This window comes from Phoenix dactylifera, chromosome 2, assembly GCF_051530095.1.
Source record: "Phoenix dactylifera cultivar Ajwa chromosome 2, Ajwa_hap1_PhDact_Kaust_v1.1, whole genome shotgun sequence".
Lineage (NCBI taxonomy): Eukaryota > Viridiplantae > Streptophyta > Magnoliopsida > Arecales > Arecaceae > Phoenix > Phoenix dactylifera.
Window position 1 is genome coordinate 1,127,767 of NC_143191.1, and position 23,262 is coordinate 1,151,028.

The 23,262-nt window shown below is 38.5% G+C and overlaps 3 protein-coding genes across 5 annotated transcripts; 1 reads left to right on the forward strand and 2 right to left on the reverse strand.

Moving 5' to 3' along the window:
* The first annotated feature begins 2,754 nt into the window (after positions 1-2,754).
* Positions 2,755-10,256, forward strand: LOC103706047 (protein IQ-DOMAIN 13-like). 3 transcript variants are annotated; one of them, XM_008790007.5, is made up of 7 exons: positions 3,713-4,237; positions 5,236-5,424; positions 5,683-5,795; positions 6,218-6,520; positions 7,870-8,115; positions 8,383-8,514; positions 9,417-10,256. In XM_008790007.5, the coding sequence occupies exons 3-7, from the start codon at positions 5,715-5,717 to the stop codon at positions 10,038-10,040; spliced, it is 1,386 nt and encodes a 461-aa protein (XP_008788229.3). In that variant the 5' UTR covers positions 3,713-4,237; positions 5,236-5,424; positions 5,683-5,714; the 3' UTR covers positions 10,041-10,256. The 3 variants fall into 3 exon arrangements, with proteins under 3 accessions (XP_008788230.3, XP_008788229.3, XP_088570955.2); XM_088714829.2 differs by having other exon boundaries at positions 4,222-4,278; XM_008790008.5 differs by lacking the exon at positions 5,236-5,424 and having other exon boundaries at positions 2,755-4,237.
* A 3,916-nt stretch (positions 10,257-14,172) lies between these two features.
* LOC103706049 (uncharacterized) lies at positions 14,173-16,142 on the reverse strand. Its single transcript, XM_039114304.3, has one exon. It carries the CDS (start codon positions 14,915-14,917, stop codon positions 14,393-14,395), a length of 525 nt encoding a protein of 174 aa, XP_038970232.1. The 5' UTR covers positions 14,918-16,142; the 3' UTR covers positions 14,173-14,392.
* Positions 16,143-16,342: 200 nt separating this feature from the next.
* On the reverse strand, positions 16,343-19,953 carry LOC103706050 (zinc ion binding protein). The gene is made up of 3 exons (XM_008790010.5): positions 19,737-19,953; positions 16,738-17,655; positions 16,343-16,628 (listed from the first exon to the last, which is right to left on the reverse strand). Exons 1-3 carry the CDS (start codon positions 19,922-19,924, stop codon positions 16,526-16,528), a joined length of 1,209 nt encoding a protein of 402 aa, XP_008788232.3. The 5' UTR covers positions 19,925-19,953; the 3' UTR covers positions 16,343-16,525.
* Positions 19,954-23,262: the final 3,309 nt, after the last annotated feature.

Genomic DNA, 23,262 nt, shown 5'->3' on the forward strand with positions numbered 1-23,262 from the left:
TATATATATATATATATATATATATATATATATATATATATATATATATATATATATATATATATATATATATATATATATATATATATATATATATATCTTAGATTGGTAAATCTACATTGGTGGCTCCAACTAATACATATTTTAGATTGGTTTTTGGATAACTTGATTGCAGTCAATTGATTATAGACTTGAGATCAGTCTAAGAATGCATTGGTCTACTCCAATTTTAGCGCCTGGATATGTAAACATGGTTATGGAGAAGGATGAGATAGATGTCATTATTCTGACTTCCGGGTTTTCAAAGTTAATTTTTATATTTGTACATTCTAAGAGCTATGTTTACTTTTTTTTACCTTTTCTAATAGTGTTTTCTATATAAGTACTTTTGTAAACTTGAATGAGCTATCTGATAGGTTTATTATAAAGAGCAATGCTATGGTAACTTGGAAAAATCACTCAGAAAAGTTACTGAGATTGCTTGGACAAGTTGCCTTGCTCTTAAATCGCGCAACTAATGATACCAATACGAGGGAATCAATTGAGGATACACCACACCAGCTGAGTGACATATTGAGTGATATTTTTTGAGGTACTAAAATATTTTTGTATCACTAATGAAACAAGCAATAGAATACTAGATATTATTTGATTAAAAAGAACAAATTAATTATGAGCTGTCATTTGGTTAATATAAGATTTACCAAGCTGTGCTTTTTTCTAATTTTTTTTTTTGTTTTATGGTGCATAATCACGTACCGAGCTGTTCATGAACAATTTTGAGCTACTGTAACAACTCGCTCAGCCCCTCGTCCGCAGAAAAAAAAAAAGATATTATTTAGGTTCTTTAGTTTTATATGAATATCTAAGATCTATTCAGTGCAAAGTCAATGTAGGACTAAACACACATCCGCATGGTCCGTACATACTCCTTCCATTCAGATCCTAGCATCCTCATCAAGCTAAAAATTCAAAACTATTTAAATCTAATCACAAGTACCATGAACAGTCTTAGTAGGTCCATGCTACAGAGTTGCCGTCTCCATATAGCCTATAAACCGGTGATATCATTTGTAACAATCTATGGTCTTATCTAAAAAAAAAAAAAAAAATAGCCGGAAGATTTTATTGACTAAAGGCACATCTTCGTATATGCTCACATTTGCTTAAAAAAAATAAAAAATTGAGTTTGACTGGGTGCAGGCCCATTCATGCTTTATGTGGCACGGAAAAAAAAAGTGGCACTACTATTATAAAAAGAAGAAACTTGACACTTTTTTCAGTGCATGTCCTTCGATCAAGTATAGATTAAGCCATCCTTACCGTCTCATGTCCTAATTGCTAGAACGTGGGGAGTGTTGAACCAAATGATGTCTTCCACAAACAATGATGGCGCCTTTCAGTATCCAACCTCAAGTCGTGAGAAATATAATGTATATACCAGATAGTCCTATACGTATTTATGCCTCCATCATGTTTATATGCATATAAGTAAATCAATCCCACAGCAATCATTTTTGGAAATCAGTAACATATAATGGCTTGGATTCATTTCTGTCTTAAACGTGTTGGTCTCTAAAAAGGTCGGAATAAGTCATATTATCGGGATCATTTGATGATATCATTTGCTTCTTTTTGTTTGTTTTTCTTTTGGTGAAAGAAATGTCCCATCTACTCAATTCCCCAGCCCATCCTGTCTCCTATCTGTTTCACTATTGACGGTATTGAACATTGTTGTATGTTAGCTTACATTTCCCAGGATCTTCTTCTTCTTCTTCTTCTTCTTCTTTTGTTTATTTTTCTTTATTTTGGTAAATCGGATGGTTCATACATGCCTAGTATGAATAGTTAAAGAGTTGGTCCCAAGAACACCTCTAGGGTGCTCTGCTATAAATGACGCAATCCCAAGAACAAACTTAGCCACCCAAAAAACATGCCTACTCACACTCCAAATATGGAGCAGGAGTGGATGGGCAGCACCGAGCATGGTCTGACTGCAAATCCAGCACTACAAACATGCACTACAAAGACTTTGATCATCTACCCTCGTTTAAGATCCTTAATTTATGTGGCCTTTAATTCTGAGCCGCAAGGTGTGTATCAACTGAAGGGCAACATTTTAGGTCCAAACTCGATCTAGAGCTGGTTAGATCAAATTTGATTGCATATTTTTAGTCGTTACATCCTATCGCATCTGAAACGCACCCAATTGACACCAGCAGTTATTCAGCATCATATAAGTTGGCACTTTCAATTCTACAGTTACATGTAATTGTGCACTTACAACAATCTTTTTGGCAATGGTTAACTTGCAGCATTGAGATTTTTTATTTTTTTTAAGAGTTACATGTAAGTACGTAATTTTTGAAGTCCCATCTAAATTTGCACCTACGTACAATAAACCAAACATTAGGAAAAAAAAATTAAGTGCAATGATTTGACTAATAGGTGATTAAGTTGGATTCAAAGTCCACAGGTTTGCACCCCACTCTTTAGCAAATGCATTAGGAAAAGCTTCTGAACTTGAAACCAAAGAATGGTATTCAACTGTATTTTCCAACGAAGATACAACTAATGGTTTATCATAGTAGGCAAATCTAGAGAAGATTAGCTCCATTATATGTTAGTTTTGTTTGCAAGTAGTGTTGTACAAAATTTGAAAGGATTTTTCCCCTTTTTGCCGGATTTGAAGCTGGTTCTGTGTTCAAAGTTCTAGGAGGTGCTTCACCAAATGTTTTTTTTAGGTAATTCTCTCCTCATTCCTCTGAAATGCTTGTTCTTGCCTCGGCAACTGTTATACTGCAACATTTCACCTTTTAAGAGGTGCACTTCTACAAGAATCATGCTCCAAAACCAGTCTCAAACTTTGAGATGCATTGCATTTGATGCTATCTGTGATGGATCTCACATCCAAGTGAAACAAAAAAAGGTTCTAAAGCAAAACAAAATGAGGGAAAAAAATTCAAGTTGCTCTTAGATGGGATCTCCAACATATAAAAGGATAGGCTGAGAGTACCTTGTATAATGACAAAGAAGAGTGAGGCAAGGCCAGCCAGCCAATTTCAGTATTTCAGATCTCTCACAAAATATATTATCGCCCGATAAAACAAGGTTGCCGCAGTTTTAAGGCCAACCATGAGCAATGACAACAATTCATGCAGTTACAAAGAGACCAAATGGAGATGATAGTTTATGATGGAGACACAGGTTGACAATGGAGATGATGGCCTACAAGAGTTGTTACTAACAACTCCGGCACCTAAGCAGCTTGATTTGGATAAGAGAACCACCCCACTTTGTGTTTTGAGTAGCTTATAAGCAAATATCCAACAGTCTCTTTCCTATGTTCCCATAAGCTGAGGGGTCACTTAAAAAGATGAATGAGTAGTGGATCTACAAGAATCCAACAGGAGAGAAATCATGTTTCTAGACACAGTAAGATCCATTTTAACAAGCACATCTCATAACCATCCAAGGGTTGGCACTTTATATCCAATTTATAGCATGGGAGTCCACTGCATGTTAAACTAACCACACTTTGTATGTATAACCCCGCATTTTCTTGACTAATACTTAGTAGCTAAATCTAATAAAAGCATTCCAAAGCAAGCACAGAAAGCAGACTGCTCGTGGTCCATCTTGGTTTTCAAGTGCATCTTGAGGCCCATATAATGGATGGCCAGCTCAGTGCCACATGCTCTAGATGCAAGGCAAGAATCTAATAAATGCTGGGCCTGTACATGGTTGCTAGTCTCACATGGTAACCTCCTACCTCTGTTCATAATTGCTGCTCAGCATTTCTAGTGTTGCAATTTCCCAGTAATCTAAAAAGGAGGCCAACCAACTGTTCCTCAAGTGCCTCTGTCGCCTCAGAAGGCTTTCTAGTGAAGTAAAGTTGGTCGGGGGTCATGGAGTGAGAAAGTGGCCACCCCTCTTCATCATCAAGCTAAAAGAGAGCTATAGACTCCCTGCTCACAAGAAATGCTGAAAGAGAGAGAGAGAGAGAGAGAGAGAGAGAGAGAGAGAGAGAAGGGATCTCAATCCTTGCAAGGAAGAACCAGATGCCAAGTTCCTTGAATGAGAAAAGACAAGCATATGGTATATATGTTTGGTTTGGTGAAGCACAAGAGCAATTTGTCTAGGGCGAGTGGAAGTTACCAAGTTAAATCCATGTCTCCATCTCCTCCTCCAGTACAAAAGGTTTAGCTTTGGAAGTAATTCTGGGAGTTTGGCCAAGGTACCAGCCATACAGTTCTGTTTTATTCTCTCTTGTTTCTGGTGTGTGCATTTCAATATATGTGTTTATGCAGTGATGGCTAGAGTTTTACATAATCTTTTTTTTTTCCCCTCTAAGCTAACTCAATGCATTAAAGTTTAACTGGAGAAAAAAGACGGGAGAACTATAAACTTCTTTCTTTTCGATGGGTGATATTCTTCTATTCGATAGATTCTGGTGTTGCTCCATTGTTTGCTACTTTTTTGATAATTGTGTCAATCAAATGATATTTAGAGAGATGTTCTGAAGCGAATGGATGAATTAATGTTGGGTTTGAATGGAAAGAACTCTCTGGGAGCGTTGAAGATTTTTTTTTTCCTTCTTTTTTGCTTAGCTTTTCTGTAGTTTTGAGATTAATTGATGAGAGATAGCTGCATAAAGGTTCTCATCTTATCAAATTTTTTCAGCTTTTCTTTTTAGAAAATTGATGTTTTTTTTCTGCAAAAAAGAAGGGACTGTTCCTTTTTTATGTTTGATTATTGGATGATCATTCTGCACTCAACATTTTTGCCGTCATAACATTTTCTATTGTAGTGTCAAAATGCCTCGTGAACAGAATAAGTAAAAAGGGCACAAAGATTTTATCAATTCTTCATATCTAGTTGAAAATTCTAATGGATGCTTTAGAATTAGAAAAAATAGCATGCAGAAGTTGGGAATTGTAGTCTCTTGCAATACAAGCTGATTACAGGGACTTCATCAGCTCAATCTTTTAATTGGATTTGTATATATCTTTTGAGAAAAATTTAAATGGATTCGTGGTGGAAAAACATAAGAAGATAAACCTCCATATTGCATCACTTTGAAGATTTTTATGTCCTTTTATAATTGTTATTTAAATCCAATGATCCCCAATTCTATTTACCAATTAGTCCAGTAGTTTTCTTCACTTCAGTTTAGTGAGTTTTCTTCTTTTTTTTTCATTTCTTTGAAAAATATGCCAACTCTTTGTATGACAGGTTTTGCAAGGAGAGGTGAACTTATAAAAAAATAAAAATAAAAAAAAGGAAGAATAACAAGAAGAAGAATTTCTAGTTAGGGCGGGAAGAGATGACCTTCCATACTAACTCAGCGAGCAGCACCTTGTTTTCTTTATTGGCGTCGATATCCGAGTTGGCTTTTAAGGTGGTTTTACCCTAAGCTTCCAGGTAGAGGAAATAATCACCATCTTATTATTTTCATTGTTATTCTTCAGAGAACCTTTACCTGCTGATAGATAGTGTGCAAACAGTGAGTTCTACACTACGTGACAGAATATGTATGAAATGCTGTGCAAGTGCCAAATGTTTTATGAATGTAAAATGCATACAGATTAGTCTCGAAAAGCTTGTCAATAGCAATGTACATATAAATTTGCAAAGCAAAAGAAGTGTTGTGCTCATCCTTGTTTTAATTCTTGCACTCAGGCATTTGAGCTGAGACTAGTAATGCCAAGGAGATGGGGAAGAAGGGGAATTGGTTTACAGCTCTCAAAAGGGCCTTCACTTCAAGCTCTAAAGATACAGATAAGCCGATCGATGTAAGCATTCGGATGAAAGTAAAACTTACTGGATTTAAGGGATTTGTCTATGGTAATATGAAAGTAAAATCACATACTAGTAATAATTCAGACATTTTGCTTGCATTTCAGTATAATATTTCATCCATTTCAGACAGGTAAACTGCTTCTTTGCACATTTGTAATTTGTATGATCTGCACAGAGTTTCTTAAACTGGAGCTTTTTTGATCTGCATAGATATGCTGGTTTCAGATTGACCATCCAATATGGTTAATTCTGAACTTCTAACCCTGTTTTAGGCTTTCAAATTTCTGAATGCAAAGCACAAATTATTGCCTTAACTGATCACAAATTATTTCATGCATTGTGTTATGAGTTCCATTAACACTAGCAACTATAGATTGCATGCATTCCGAAAGAATTAAGGTGGCGGTGGGTGCAGGTGTCAGAGAAGAAAAACATAAAAGAGAAGAAAAGGTGGGGATTTGGAAGATCAAAGCATGGAGAGGTCAATTCCTTTATTCCTCTCTTCAGAAAACCAAGCAGCATTGAACAGATACTGTGCGATGCTGAGAGGGATCAACTCCACAGGACACAGCAAGCACCACAAAAGAAGGTTCTGCCGCTCAAGTCAACTGCGCCTGCTCCTGCACACTTATTGGCACCTGCACCAAAACCATTGATCACTCCAAACTACGTTCAAATGTCAGCAGTCAAAATTCAAGCAGCCTATAGAGGTTACTTGGTGAGTCCACTACTCTTACCCTCTTGAATTTTTTGGAAAAAGTGTTAGAGAATAGTGCCTAGAAATTGCTATATTGTTATTAGAAAATACTGTAATAAAAGAATAATCTATTAAAACAAATTCAGAAGATTGAAAAGATCATGTCTGGATCAACGTTAGTGATGTACACTGCCCTAAGAATGCGATTCATCCCCCTATGTGCGGGTCTGTGGCGATCTTGATCCTAAGGTATGACAACCCAGCTCGGCCCCACCTTCCTATAACAAGCACGATCGTTGGAGAGGTTTGACCCAACCGACTCCTTCAAATACCCAGAAAATAATTTAAAAAAAAAACAGAATGTTGAAGGGTAGAAAAACTCTCCGTCTGTAGAAAAAACTCTCACAAGTTAGAGTACTGGTGAGTGAGAGGGAGAGATCGGATTGGGTTGTCATGGATTAATCCTGGAGGAGTCTATTTGTAGACTCTATCTACATGACCGAAGAGACACGATGGTTCCGAAGATATGTAATATTTCGGAAACACTGTATTTTTTTGGAAACCAACGTTCTCTTTCAAAGAGTACAACTTTTCCACAAGAGATGTCCGACAAAAAAGTATTTTAAAGCATTTTAAACAACTAAAATTTAGAGGATACAAAAATTTAATTTTTTTTAAAAAAATTAAAACTCTAACAAAAAACACACCAAAAATCACTTCTTTCTTTTAACATAGAGTGACGGACATGTGAGCCTTGTCTAGGGTTTATGATGAGCATAAATCTGACATATTTCATACATCCTTCAATACATTAGTTACATGCATACTCACAATCACAAAGTATATGATTTTGTGATAGACAGGCATTAGAAATAAAATACATCCAGGAAGTCTTCTGTGTAAACTATTTATTGAACAACTAGAGAAGGTTTGCAATAGGTTGCTTTGCAGTTTGCATTCAAACCTCTTTGCCATTAAGTCGAAACATGCCGAATGATTGCTTTAGATTTTCACATCATGATGATTTTGATGATGAGCTGATGTATGCAATGTAACGAAGAGCCCATTTCAGGAGTTGTATGGATAAATCTGATGTTCTTGTCCAATAACAACTCTCAACAGAATGAACACATGGTTTGTTTACAGAATGGGCACTTTTTTTCTCACTGATAGCTTATAGGGATGATGATACCTATGTAACAAAAACTTTTAGCATCACTGCAAAAGAGTTTCATGGACTATTTTTGACCAAGTTTCACAATTGCATGCATAACCAAAATCTACAAGCAATTCAGCCATCGAATTCAGCGCAAGATCTCCATTAATGTGCAATGAAGAGAACCTTTATAAGTTTTGCTTCGATGGTGCAGGCTAGAAGGAACTACCGAGCGCTCAAAGGATTAATAAGACTTCAAGGTGTGATGAGAGGGCAGAGTGTGAAGCGTCAGACCATGAATGCAATGAAATGCATGCAGATGCTCGTAAGAGTCCAATCACAAATACGTGCAAGGAGGCTGCAGATGATGGAAAGCAGGAGCATCCAACAGCACCATACCCCACGAAAGAGTGACAAGGAATTTGAAAGCAGCTTCGGCAAATGGAGCATGACTCACCGGGTAAAAGAAACTGAATATCTGAGCTTTCTATTTGTTACTATATACAATTTAAACCTTTTTATTCAACCAGAAAAGAAAAGAAAGAAAAAAAACAAGCTTTTCTTGATCTGTTGCTTGACTCTTTAATGGAGTCTAGCTGAAGTATGACATGGATAAAGTAATTACATGCTAAGCTGACAGTTGTAATATGGTTCTGTGATCATATCTTTGCTGCTGTTTGGAAGTGATCTTTGTTTCTGGACCTAACTGATGGTGTATGCCATGCAGTCGGAGGCAGAAGCCCATGGGGAGTGGAATGATAGCGTGCTGACAAAGGGGGAGGTTGATGCAAGAATGAGAAGAAAGGTGGAGGCAGTCATCAAGAGGGAAAGAGCTCTGGCCTATGCTTACTCTCATCAGGTATGATCCCTTGCTTCCTGGTACAATCAAATTAGTGTTGAATTTAATACTTAAAATGAAGTATGAGAGGCCATGGATCTAGCCCTTTGAGTTTCCAGTCATTACCCTCATTCTTCTATAGGCATGCGTTGGTAGCCAAATTATTTTAGGTGCAAAAAAAAAATCGCATGATCTTGAACCTCCCTTAAGGTTCAGCCCTCCTTGAGGAGAGAGAGGTGCCAACCAGCTAAACTAACAAAGTTTGTCACGAAGGCTAGAATAGTTGGACATGTATTAAACATTCTCCTATTACAGTGCAGAGGCTTGATGGTCACGAGATATTCATGCCTCAGATAAAAACTAGTTTTAGGAGTTGATATGCTATAACTTCATTGGCAGATAAGAGGAGCCTGTTAGGTCATATCAAATGGCACAACGGTGGCAATGCTTCCAGTTTTCTAATTTTTTTCCTATGGTAAATAGGAGCGGCAATGCTTAACTATTTAATCTATTTAACTTATTTCAATATGTTATAGAGCGAGATAGATTAATAGGTTAATAAATTGGTCAGACTCGGATCTACATTTTTGACCTGTTTGATACACATGTCAGATTTGGATCCACAGATTTTTGAACTATCATGCATCCGACCCATTTTGTATCTTGTCCGACCTCGTTTGATTGTCAACCCTAATGGCCACTCTACATATGCTATATATTTTATAAGGATCTCTAACAGCTACCATGATTAAAAGGCTAGACCTCTCTAATTCAACTCAAATGAAAAAAAAATATAACTTCTCATCAACTTTGTTTACCCTTACCATCGCTCGCTGCATGGACGATGGCGGGTAACTTGACCTTCCAGAATCATGATAGCTGGTTTTATTGACCAACTAACCAACTGGTTTTATTGACCCCAGCTATTGAACGTGTCGCCCAAGTCGGCCCACGCCGTCCTCACCGACATCCGCATGGGTGGCTTCCCCTGGTGGTGGAACTACCTCGAACGCCGCCTCTCCGGCGACCCCCGTCCCCAAACCCCGGCCTCTCGCCTCAACCCCATTGCCTTCACCCCCTTCACCCCCTGCACCCCCTCCTCCTCCTCCTCCGCCCACCCCCATCCCCGCCCCTTCAGCCGCGGCACCCCTCGCCCCGCCTCCGCATCCAAGCTCAAGCCCTCCTTCTCCACCTCCTCCCGCCGGTCGGACCACCACCCCTCCGCCGCCGCCGCCGCCGCCCTCCGGGACGACGAGAGCCTCACCAGCTGCTCGGCCTTCACGCTACCCAACTACATGACCCCCACCGCCTCCGCCAAGGCGAAATCCCGCGCCTTGGCCACGGATCACGAGGGGAAGCCCCGCTTCTCGTTCCGGTTCGGCCAGAGCATCGGGTCGCTGCAGGGGTCGCTCTTCGCGGCGACCAAGGACGCCGGCTCGCAGAGGATGGGCTCCGGTAAGCACAAGAAGACGCTCTCGGTCGGAGGGTTGAGCGTCGACTCCACCGTCTCTATGCCCGCCGGCGTCGGAAGAAGACCGTTCAAATAGTAAGTGTAGGTGTGATATTTGATTGGTTGTTTTTAACTTCTGTATTATTTAACCCTTTTATTTGGCTTTTGTTCGTTCGTTTGTTCGTTACCATCCAAAAAAAAAAAACAAAAACAAACAGTTGATTGAAGAGTGCTATGTTGGATTTTGTTGTTTGTTTGCGGTAAGTGGTTGTAATAAACCATCAACATAAGTGTGGTTGTGATCTTTGGAAAATATTGGTCTTTGGTAAGCACTTGCACTCCAATTTACATGCAAAGCCAGCGTAGGCTTCTTCACAACATCATCTCAATTAAAATGTCGGCAGAAACTCGTATTCATCTTCTATTTGTTTTAGTACTAGCCTAGGTAGAAATATTTTCCTGCAGTCTTTATTGCTAGGGCCATAAAATTGTAAAATTTGAGATTTTTTTAAGTAAAAAAATAAGTTACAAAATTGGTATAAGTTCTCTTCTAAATTTGGCTGGATTTTTCTTTTATAAATATCCTTCTAAATATCGAATTTTGCACGAATGCTCTCTGAAAATTGATTTTTGCATATATATCCTCATAAAACAATTGTTTTGCTATTCAACTTTTTTTTATCATCATTGTTTTTGTATATATACCTAACGATTTTAAATTAAATAACTAAATTATTTTTAATAGGTAGATATGAATGAAAAACAAAAAAATAATTTTAAATTTTATTTTATTTTTATTTAAATTAAATATAATATTTATTAACATATTAGAAGAACCGTATTTGTGCAAAAATAATGTTTTATAAGAGTACAGAAATTAATTTAAATTTTAAGAGAGTATCTACGTAATTCTAAATTTTTAGAAAGATATTGACACTAAAAAAAATTTAAAATTTAAATCCAACCGAGGTGGAGCCAGGCGCTTCGGCTCGTTGCCATACCTAGCCAGAGCGAAATCTAACGAAATCCATCTCCTGGACGGTCAGGATCTAATCAGATAGCCGGCACGCAAGCTGCCCCACGGGCTCGTTTAATCCCGTCAAACGCGAGGCAGAAGAAAACTATTGGCGGGACCACATTCGCACTTTTTTGGCGCGCTCTTAAATTTGATCCGACGGCATCCAAATCTCGTCTAGGTCAGGTATTAATTACAAGCCGTCCGATCTAGGAGAAGTTGCTCGAGCTTTAATGCCCTTGGATCCCTTTTGAACTTCGAGCAATCATGAAGGCTAGTGAATACACGAAGGGGAAAAATGTAGAGGGCAAAACCTCAAATAATTCTCTTAGAAATCTAACTGCCGGCATCGTTTTGGTGGCGATTCTCTCGATTGGATCTCAAGGTATGCTTGGAATCTTCCATTTTCTTTGGTTCTTGGTTTCTCTAATCGCCAGATATGGGGAATGAGGGTCTGAATCCTTGTCATTTTCATGGATTTGGGTCGATTTATGGGTTTTTAGTTCCAAAAATTTGTTTTTTTATTATTTATTTTATAAACGCTCTCCTGTGGTAGAGAAAACCCTAGATTTTAGGAGGAGTACGATGTCATTTTTGCTCGTTTTTTCGTTTATTTTTCTTCGCAGGAACTGTTCACGGAGTGTTGCTGAATAACAAAAAGGGATCGAATGATGCTTTTTTAAAGAGGTTTGGAGTAAAATACGTAGATTTGTTGTTTCTAAAATCTCAAAGGGCTTCGATTTGCCATTTTGGTTTCGGTCAGGGAAGAGAATCAATAATAAAGGTGTGATTTTTATACGGAATTTGGATGACTAGTAAGAAATTCAAGGCCGTAGCTCTTCTGCAATTCTTTTGCTATCTTTTCCTTTGATTGGGTGTTGAAATCACTACTTGTCCCAAAAGCTTAAGCTAATAGGATGAGGTAGATTTATTTATATATTTTATATTTTCTTATAATACCATTTGTAACAATTTAGGATCTCATCCAAAATGGCTAATCGGAAGGTATTATTTAGGTTTCTTGATCATAAGTACCCAAAATCCACCTAACAAATAACCGATATGAAACTAAACATGCGCCCGCACGAGTCCTCACATACTCCTTCTGTTTAAGCCTTGACGTCTTCGTCGGGCTAAGGTTCAAATCCATTCAAATTTAATGACAAACACCACGATCGATCTATGGTCAGCCCCAGTGCATCCGTACTGCAGTGTCCCCTAGTCCACATAGGTTATGGGTCGAGCCTGCTCAGATGCCATGTTGAAATCACCATTTGTTCTAAAAGTTTAAGCTGATAGGATGAGATAGATTTATTTACATATTTTATATTTTTTTACATTAGGTGTGTTTGTCTGAAATACTAATGCTGATGGAAGGCGTTAGGTACTGTTCGGGCTGAAGACTTTGATCACACTAATGCTGATGGGGTTTGCCATAATTGTGGATAATTCTCCTGCTGAAACATTGAAAGAATGCCTACCAAATGAGAAGCATCTTGTGGTTCCCGAAGTTGATGACGATTCAATGATTCTTGATGCTTCTCCAGCAGAAGCATCGAAACAATTACAACCAAGTGAGGAAGAACCTGAGAAGAGGGGTTGTGAAATCCGGTGTTATTGGATCTCAATGGTGTTCCAGAGGAAGGTTCAAATCAGCCTGAAGTAAGTAAATGCAGTGAAACATCTGGGGGCAAGAAAATTCTGAAGATTCAACACACTGCGAGGAAGCAAATTCATGAGAGGATTTCAGGCCTTTCAGGTGATTAAATTCACCAATTGTGCTGCTCATTCTAAATGAAAGCTCACTCTCTGCTCATTCGGAGCATTGCTGCAACAGCAAAAACTTCTGCACAATTTGACCGGGAAGGCTCTTCGAAAGAGCCAGCTATATCCAACCTCATGCATGAAAAAGCTGAACTAATGATGGCTGATTCTCTCACGGGCGGATCTAAACTGCAGCAGATCTGTTTACAAGCCCTCTGCATCCAGGCCTCGCCCCTGGAGGCTCCATAATTGATGTATCATCAAGTCACAGATGAGGATCAAGTGGTCTGCCAATCTAATAGACTTGCCAGAATTTGTAAGTGCACAAGAGAGATAGATGTACTGAACTGAACTAGTCCTCACTCCTCACCTTATGATGGATGGACATAAACAGCATAGGCTCTGATTTGCTGTTTTATTTTCCCTAATTTTAATTCTTTGGAGGGAAAAAATCACTTTTTTATCCTGTTGATAGAATGTTTGTGATTACTAATCATGAATAGAGGTAGGATAAAAAAATAGATCTGGAAGAAAAATAAAAAGTAATTCCCCGAAACTTCTAACTCCTATTGTTCTATTTCTCGTCATCCTTAAGATTTCTTATTATCATGATGGATGTGTTCCAAACTCTGTAACTGCAGGTTAGGATTATTCCTTCTTGTTCACAAGAGATTAATAAGGTGGTAGAGTTGTTGCAACAAAAGTTCCCAGCCACCTCAAAGGCACAATTAAGAAATATCAGACTTCATAGGTAACTGGTGGCAGGTAGCACATAGATCAGAGCTTAGCTGTGCTTTTACGTCTCTCCAGGTATAGAATTTATCTTTATTACATATTGACAAGGAAACATTATATTCTCTAAACATCTCATATCCTTTGCCACTTTATTATAATCTGGTGGGCTACAATATTCATGCTATGGTATGATGGATGCTAATACTACTTATTGATGTTTACTTCTGACAAGCAAGGGCAGGAGGCCAAAAACTATAGCAATGTATTTCTCTAAACGCGGTTTACCTCCTGAAGGGGAGTCCATCAGCCATGTTCAAGAACAAAGGCTCCGGTAACATGAATTAGGTTTATGTATTTTAGGAGGATTGACTTAAGGAGATTTAGGTGAGGGGTTCGATCAATCAGCGCAAATGCAGTTGATCTGTAGCTTAGGTTTGGGTTTTTCATTTTTCTTATTTTATTTTTTTGATTAGGAAAGAGTGGGATCTCAGCGGATGACAGCGCAAAGGTAAGGTCATTCTATTACGACATAATGCTATAGGTTTGAAATACAGAAACGATATCTTCGCACTGGAGGATAAGACTGTAGATCTGAACAATTAAAAAATTGTTTCAAATAAAAATCAAACGGAGCTTAATTTGACTGGATTATGAGCTGTTTCCTAGTCCTTAGCTATAAAAAATCAAGCAGTGTGAGCTCAAATGGGGAAAGAAGTATCACAATGATCTCAGAGGAGGCAAGCTATAATAACCCCAATCACATATACAAATTAAACAAAATTCACTTCACTTAAGAAGTAAAGCTTATACAGCAGCCAAGAGAAACATGAACGAACGAACGAATTAAAATTGCAAAAAAGGATAGGTTGTGAAAACATTACTCTCGGGAGCAACAGCAACAGCAAAAGCAGCATCCGTTTCTTTTGTTCTCTGAATTAGACCTGGAAAGGCCATGGTCGGTCCTTCGTCTCCTCATCTTCATGGCGCACCTTGGAGATATGGGCATGGTAGCTCAGCACGAAGGCCAGGGCCAAGGCCACCCACTCCAAGCAAAAGATGGCCGCCCCGAGAGCGCCGACCATCTTGAGTATGACCTCCCCGTCCTCCTCCCTCACATAGGACCGCAGCTCCCCGAGGAAGTCGGACGTCCTGGTGAACACGAGCAGCGCCACGGAGCCTTGGAAGATGGCCGTGAGCACGGTGGCGACCATGTGGGTGGCGTGCCACCTGGTGGAGCCCGGCGAGGCGGCGCACCCGGTGGCGGCGCCGACGATGGTGAGGGCGTGGAGGAAGATGAGGAGAAGGCCGCAGGGCGACGGAATGAGGCGGAGGGAGAGGGTGAGGAAGATGCAGCTGGAGGCGGCGCCAAGGAGGATGTAGTTGCAGAGGAGGAAGACCTTGTGCGAGTGGTAATGAGAGCCAGAGGCGTCAGAGGCTGCGTGGGATTGTGGGTTCCCCATGAGAGATTGGAGAAAGAGAGAGAGCCGGGCAATGAAAGAGAGATTCAGAGAGAGGGATTGGTGAGGGGAGCTGGGACAGAGGTGGCGTTATTTGAAGGGCTCGCTGGAGCCTGGAGTGGGCTCGAGTGGGACCGTTGGAGACGAGCGAGAGCAGCAACGGCTAGCCGCCCATGCTTCTCCATTTTTTTTTTTTTTTTTTTTTTTTTTTTGGTAAAAACCCATGCTTCTCCTTCACACCAAGAGGTAGCCGTTACAAGATGGCTTTTGGCATACGCGGGATCCATCATCCATGAGAGGACTTGGACTAATTATAACGGAGCATTTGACCGGGAAAAATGCCAGGCTCCATGATTCATTGAAAACTTTTCCAACATATGGATATGTTCTTATCAGATTAAAGATCAGTGCGAGTCTCTCTCTCTTTTTTTTGATTTAGGAAAAGGGATACCAAAGCGGTCCAATGCATTTGGAGCTCATTAAAAAAGACTATTTTTTTTAAATGCAGTCGAAAAATTTTTAATAAATGCAAAATATTTTAAAATTTTATTTAAAAATAAGATGCCAGGCTCTGTGATTCATTGAAAACTTCTCCAATATATAGATATGTTCTTATCGGATTAAAGATCAGTACGGGTCTTTTTTTTGTTTATTTAGGAAAAGAGGGACTTTGTGCATATCACAATGCAGACGCCCAGGAGTCCATATTAAATTAGAGAAATAAAAATGGTGTTAAATTTAGATGCTATTTTTTTCAAAACCAGTAGAATCCATATTACATTAGAAAAATAGTATTCATATTAAAGTTGGATTTTTTTTTTTTGGTTTCAATGTGAAGATTAACTCAATAAAAATCAACAGTTATGATTTTTCTATTGACTGAAATCGTTGGCACTTTTATATATAGTATATATATTTTATGATTAAACATCAATTGTTTGAATCAGTTAGATGCCAATTTGAGCTTGAATCAAGCTTAATTCTTGAACTGATTTCAGCTTGCTTTGTATAATTAAGCTGGTTGATTGGATTTGTTTTCGGCTTGGTTTGAAATCAAGCCCAAATAAGACTTGATTAAATAATGAATAAATTAAGCTTGATCTCAAAATCCAGGCTCGAGAATAATTTTGAACCAAGCTTGATTAGACCTCGACTTGATCAAGCTCGGTTACATTAACTTCCCTGTGCCACCTTCTTCTCCTTTTCTTTCTTTTTCTTTGGATTTCTTTTCTCACAGCTCACCATGTAAGGAGTGAAAAGGTGAAGTGCATAATTACCCAGACATCTCCTTGGAAGAGAATTTGCTGTTGTGTTTGATGACTAGTGCGCATAACAGCAACAATAACCAATATTTTTTTTTGTTCATCTTATTAGAATAATTTTTCAAAATCAAATTCCATATCAATTTAAAAATATAACAATAAGTTATCCTGCCAACAGTAATATAATCAAATAGAGATGTTACTATAACACGGAAATCTTAAAACTGTTTTTTCAATGGACTCAAAAAAGAGTTGCAAGTTGCAACAGCTGAGAGAAGCTGAAGATGCACTCATTAGTCATTACCTGGGGCAAAAGAAGCTGAAAACAGGTGCATATAACTACTTAAGACTATCTCGCACTGAAAATTGGTTCAACATTTGCATTTGGCTGCGTTCTTCGAGTATACTTGATGAGCAAACCTTCGGAGGAGAGGCCTGGAACACGCAAGTCCCTAGAAAAAGAAATAAAGTTTTGTCAGGCTCCCAAGAAAATAAGAGTAGATGCCAAAATGCAAACAGGAGAAACAACGGGATGAAAATCTGGTGAGGAGCCATAGCAACCTGACATAGGGCTCCAAATCTTTCCATTCCCACTTCGGCCGCTCTCGAAACAGAGCTGCAAAACGCTCAGCCGGAGCTGATGGAAGATCAGAGATGCTGAAGGCATGGATCCAGTTTTCTATACCAAGTTTTTCATACAACACTTCTCCCTCAAGCATTTTTAAATCTGCACGCATTCCTGAAGGAATGCTTCGCATCCACTTTTCCATGAAAATCTCCAACTTCATCTTCCCACCACCCAAAATTCGTACAGCAAAATGCAAACAGACCCGCTTTTCATCTAAGCTCCACAAATTGCATCCTGAAGTCTCCATCTTACTTCCAAATGTTTCAAGGCAGTGGAGTGCAATTCTGCTAGGGAACCCATCAGCTTCTAAGACAGAAACCACTTCATCTTCTGAAAGTGCATTTAGAGGCCATTCGTGCAAGACAGAGTTGTTCAAGATCATGTTTAATATTTCATCTATGGTTTTTCCATCAACTATCCTCCAGTACCCATTAACCTCAACAGCTGAGAGGGACCTCAATCCATCCCTCAGCTCCTGATCACTAGCCTGAATCTCCTCAACCAGATCCTGCCATCTGTACAGGCCTCTCATGCACCACGTATCATTTTCTAGATCTTCCTCCAGTCTGTAAGGCCTCTCATTAAGGAGGGATTTCAATTTATCAAGCCTGGGGGCCGCTTGGATTAGCTCCATATACCCTGGTGCCGCTTTGATGACAGATGCCACTGCATCAGGAACTGCTGTGTTGTTTGTGTCACTACTGTTGCATGCGTCATTTGAACTTGAAGGAGTTGGCTCTACTGCAGGTATCAATAATACAGAGTTGGATGTGCCTACAAACTTCATGGCATAGGTTGAAGAAGGAGTGCAAAGCACAGCTTCCTCATCAGGTTGCCCTCGAATGGTCACCCTAAATAAAGGAAAATCAAGTAATTGCAACTTAAAAGAGAAATAGAAAAACAAGTACTTATTTGCCTAATAAGTATGCAAGAAGTTAATAGATTTAACCACAAAGCAGATTGGTGAGGAAATTTGTCAAAGAAAAGCATCTTGCCATATTGAAAAGGTAAAATCAAGGAAATGGTTAGGGACATCAACATTCAAGATATGGTACTCAAAAGATGATGTGAAGTGTCATGGTGAGGAAAGCTTAAAAATGATTAGAAGTCCTTGATACCATGTAGCATAACCAACAAGTGCTGTCCTACCTATATCAGGTCAGCTTCAAGGATCAAGTTATGATCCACCGAAGATTCAGGACATTTAACAAGCACTTAACCTGACATTAGCCCTCAAATTGGTGCTATATTTTTTAACCAATTTATCTTGAACAAAATAAAAGCCTGTCATGAGACCTAAAAGGCCACTTGGTATCAAGGGATATTAAACATCTTGTTATGCAGTTTAAGCTCATGAAAATATGAAGGAACCTGGCTTCAGGCTAGGCTATTCAGCAGTCTGCTGCTTATAAATTTGGGCAGGAGCAGGAGCATCATGTTTGATGTTGGGTTGTTTTGATGGGGTCTATCTCCTTTTGTTGAGTTCTCATGTCTAAATTTTCCTTTCTTGTATGTTACTCTGGTTGCATTAAGGACTACATTACCATTCTGGTTCTAGTCTAAACAATGTCTTTGTTTTGATGGGGATGATATTGTTACTGTGAGATCACTCCAACTTAAGGTATATTTCTTGCCAGCCTTTTAGATATTTCCCATGTCTTTAAGACCGACTGTCTCCCTTTTATGGGTTCGGCAGTACACTTATGTACCTTCTGTTTCCTATCTATATGCATGAACTAAGTTTGGAGGAAAATGGGCAATGTGTAACAGAACCCATTATAGTTCAGCAGAGAAACAACTTGAAAGACAATCCCTGATGAGTCAGCTTTTCTCTAGTAGCAGAGTTCGATGCACATGTTTAGAATGTTAGTGCTCACTTAAAAGTCTCCCATGTTATTTTTTCCCCTTCTGAATTTATATATCGATGTTACTTGTTCACCATAGTACCCAAGCCAAAGATGAAGTATTGACACAAAAAGTGTGTAGAGTGCGAGTGATATTCACACAAGTTTTAATGTTCTTTTGGTTAAGCAAGAGTCCTCTCCCAGTTATCTTAAATGATAATTCCTTTGCCAAGTAATGTGGGTGAATTACGTAAGTCTTAAATAATTATGCCCAACAGGCCAGCTTGGGTAGAAAATTGACCATCATTTTCATGAGAATCATGAACAAATTTTAATTTTCTTGTATGATGCCACAGATCCCTAAGATCAAAATCTACGTTCCTATTTGTTATTACAGCCGTGTCCATAAATGAACAAAAAAAAAAGTGTCTAAGGAAACAAAACCTTTAGTGAACCAAAAAGGTAAGGACAGACTTGATTGGTGCTAGGTGAAAAAAATCCTATCATCGGAATGATGAAAAACTTAGAATTAATGCATGTGCAAAGGAACAATCAATGATCCTCAAAATCCAAAATCTGAAATAAAAAAAAGCAGAACATAAAGAATCCCTTCCATGTCATTGCAGAGTAAATAGTTAGTCCAAATCTCAACAATTAATCATTAAAACATATCTAAACAGTTAAGTACATAGATTTCAATGACAATGTAAAATGACCCAGCAAACAAAAAAAGGCTTTTTAGATAAATCCTATGGGTTTCCTTTGCAATTGAGAAAAGCCACAAGCGTATGTGACCAACAAGCTCAATTCAATACATTCTCGGCTTCGATTGACCCCTGAAAAAAGAGTATCGAATCGATCAGCAGTCCCATCTCGGGGCCAGATGTCAGTCAATCGAATTTCATATCCGTTATCTTTCAAAGAGAACATGAAAGACTCAGTTTCCAGAACCCTAACTACAAAAAGAGGGGCTTCAAACCTAAAAAAGAGGCACAAACCGACGTCAAGCAATTAAGATCCAAAGGAGATTAGGAAAAAGAGCGTTAACGTGATGAGAAGCGTTGAGAGAGGAGAGGGTAAAGATTTACCGGTGGTGGAGAACATCGGGGAGGAGCTTCTCATCGACCTCGAGAAGGAGCATATCATCATGAGATCCGAAGAGAGAGTGGTATCGTATGGAGATCGAGGATCCCGCGGCCAGGCTAAGCACAGCTTCCGCTCCTCCTCCTCCTCCCCGGCCCTCGGTCGCCTCTCCCATTTCGATTTCCATCTCCATCGCTCCCTTTCCCTCCCTCCTCCCGTCTCCCGCGCATTTTATAAGGGTACAGTGTTCTGGAGACCTAGATTTCCTTGTAAAAACGGGTTGGGTTGGACCTCGTAGACCCGACCCGACCCGACCCGATCCATTTTTATAATCAGGTTATAATTTTGGATACAGACCCAAAATATTCGAACTCGGATTAGAACTGAGTCGGAACGGATTTGCAATTCAAGTTAAACATCTAGCTGTTCTTTAGCTAAAATATAACAATTAATAATTAAATATAAAATTATTAAAAAATAAATAAAATTGAAGAGTCGATCTAAATTTAAATTTTTATTTAAAAAAATAAATTTCATCCAAGTTAAGTTTACAAACTATGATTTTTAAGTTTGTGTATATATTGGTATACTTTAGGGCATTATAAATAAGAATTCTTCAAGACAATGAACTAGGAATATTTAAATATAATTAATTGAAAATAGATAATGAAAGATCCGATTGTTGAAATGAAAAAAAAGAGAAGTTAGTTTGAACAAGAGTTTATATGATGAATTGTGAAAGTTGTCTAGAGTAAAGGACAATGAGATGTGTATGATCCAGATTTCTTAGTTTGGTTGATTGAGTTGGAGTCGGCTTGGGTTTAATTTTTGTTAACCCAATTAGATCTAGATGTTATATGATCCAGGTCGGGATAAAAAATACTAAGACAGATCCACTGTAACTTTTCGATCAAGACCAATATTTGAACTTAGTCTAACACTCGTGTCTCTAAATACGGATTGGGCTAGGTTTAATAGGATCGGATTCATATCAGGTCATGGATCAACTCGGCCTGCCGGCAACCATAGATTTCCTACATAATACCCCTTAGAACATTGCTAAGGTAACTTGCTAGAACATTGTCCAAAGTGTTTGTAACTAAACTCAAAGCTTCTTCATTTGGATTGTTCTTCAACACAAGTAAAAGGCAAGATTTTTGTCATATACTGCTTTGAGATCAAACAAGCATTTTTGATGCATTTGCCTTATATACTTTCCATTAATTAAAAACTAGTATAAATTGAATTTCTTTCAAGGACCTTTTATTAATTCCACAAGACCAATTTATAGACGGTAATATCAGTCTACTTTACATGATTCTCGTATCCCAGAGACCGGTTAATACTTAAATATGTACTTAAGGAACCTTGATTACTTTTTTTTTTTATGACCTAACCCTAATCGACAAGACCGACCAACTTCATATGATTACCACAAATTGGGAACATTAAATCATTACATATTCAACACTGAGACCTATTAATTTTCTGGAACCTTAATATAAATCTATGCTACCATATAGACAATGCTGCTTCATTCAACCTTTTAAAATATTCATCGTCACCCTTTTCTTTTTAGAAATTCTTTCATGAGTTCAAATAATATTAGGGTAATTCTTCCATTGACTTGGTTAGCATCATAAATATGTAGGGATTGCTGAGAGAACAAAACATTAGTGACTTTTTTTTTAAAAAAAAATGATTTAGCTTTCCCCCATCCACCTTATTCCTTTCTCTCTACTCTTGCACCCTCCTCAGCTCTTACGATCCTCGACCTTCTCCGACCTATTCACTAAAAAGCCTCAGCAACCTCCTTCGTTCAGGTTATCCCTTTAGACCACTCTTGCTTCTGCGCTCAACCTCTATATAGTTTAAGTTCTTCAAATCCGACCAATTTTACTAATTCATCTCTCTTATTTGGGCCTTTCTTCCCAGACCTGATCCATTAAATCTTGTTTCCTCAACAAGAAGAAGATGCTTGCAAGCCCATATTAAATGCTCTCTTTTTAGCTAGGTTACAATTAATTTAGCAATTATGCTAAAGAAAAACTAGAATTAGCATATGTTACAATCACTTAGCAAGTAAATTGAGCAAGGTCCCAAACTCCAACCCCTCAAAAAAAAAAGGAAAAAAAAAAGCTGATTCAGATCTAGGTCTGCTTCTTTCTTTTTTATAAAAAAATTAAGTAACTCAAAAATATCACTGAAAAAATCATTCAGTTGGAGTGATGTATTCTCACTGCTCCATTTGAACTAGTATCATGAAGTGTGCCATTTTTTTTGGTACATCGGCTGCTTACATTAATCTTGCACGAACACAACCAGTTGAATCAATGGAAAGAAAATGACACAATGGCGGAGAAATGAAATCATGCCGAGAGAACAAATGAGGCGACCTAATCGGTAGCTCACCCCCTCTCCAATATGCAGTATGTGCCATTTGGGGGAGCAAAATGCCTAGTGGAAGACAATCGAGTGACTTGTTTTGCGCCACGGTGGCGTTGTACTTTTTTTTCCAAAACCAAATTGAGTTGGTCACAGGTAGAATCGAGTTGTGCCTACGTTACGGCAGCGCCACCGCTAGCTCTAGAGTCTACACCCATTAACTAATGAGAGCTCGTCTCAACATCATCATCATCTTCATCTATATTTTTTTTTCGAGCATTTAATCGAACAGAAGACGGGCATCATCGTCATTTTCGTCTATACATTATTACATTTCTATGCAAAGTTTATTCCGCATAAACTTCAAATGCGGAGCTTGTACACGTGGCTATTCATATAGAGGCAAGCAGCGCGTGCAGATTCCCCCGTATACTTTTCTACGCGATTCTTCTTACCGCATAGAAATTTTATGCATGTTTCTGGACGAGACTAATCCCATGTGCGAATGTCCCCATATTTTTTCTCTGCGGTTTTTCTTTCCGCATAAAAATTTTATGGGCTGGTCCTCACGTACACTATTATATATTCACATATAGCGCGTGCGCCTGCGATAAATAGCCAACCACGTGCGGACTCCGCATATAACGTTCATGCGGAGGCAAATCCTCACAGAAATATATATGCGGGCATCCGCACATAATAATATGCTTTTTATTACCAGTCTAACGACCACGCTCAAATACGAAGAGATGGTTTCATGCGGCAGCACTATTACCTAATTTCTTCTTCTTTATAATGGCCATTAAAAGACTATTAATAGATGAATTTTTAAAAGTGAAATTATACCGAATTCGATTAACATGTTATAATCATGTAAACAGCTAGCTCTGATTTTAAACAAAACGGGCCTTCTCCATAAACGCTATCTTAGGCGCTTCATGATCCTATCTCACAACCTTGATGGAGCTCTCTCTCCTGCAGATCTAAATCCACATATAAATTATATAAATTAAAGAAAAAAAAGAGCTTAGGACAGAAGAGACAACTAATGATACATTTGAAATCAAACATTTGGTTCAAACTAAATTTATTTTCAGGGAATCATTGGCATTCACAGACAAAATAAGTTAGATTTTTTATAAAAAG

Excerpts from the sequence above, each read along its gene's own strand:
- LOC103706050 (XM_008790010.5), bottom strand. The coding sequence starts at position 19,924 with ATGGAGATGGAAATCGAAATGGGAGAGGCGACCGAGGGCCGGGGAGGA. Across the intron at positions 17,656-19,736 it reads CCCGATGTTCTCCACCACCG|GGTGACCATTCGAGGGCAAC; the intron begins GTAAATCTTTAC and ends TCCTTTATTTAG. Across the intron at positions 16,629-16,737 it reads GATTTGGAGCCCTATGTCAG|GGACTTGCGTGTTCCAGGCC; the intron begins GTTGCTATGGCT and ends TTCTTTTTCTAG.
- LOC103706049 (XM_039114304.3), bottom strand. The coding sequence starts at position 14,917 with ATGGGGAACCCACAATCCCACGCAGCCTCTGACGCCTCTGGCTCTCAT.
- LOC103706047 (XM_008790008.5), top strand. The coding sequence starts at position 5,715 with ATGGGGAAGAAGGGGAATTGGTTTACAGCTCTCAAAAGGGCCTTCACT. Across the intron at positions 6,521-7,869 it reads CAGCCTATAGAGGTTACTTG|GCTAGAAGGAACTACCGAGC; the intron begins GTGAGTCCACTA and ends TCGATGGTGCAG. Across the intron at positions 8,515-9,416 it reads CCTATGCTTACTCTCATCAG|CTATTGAACGTGTCGCCCAA; the intron begins GTATGATCCCTT and ends TATTGACCCCAG.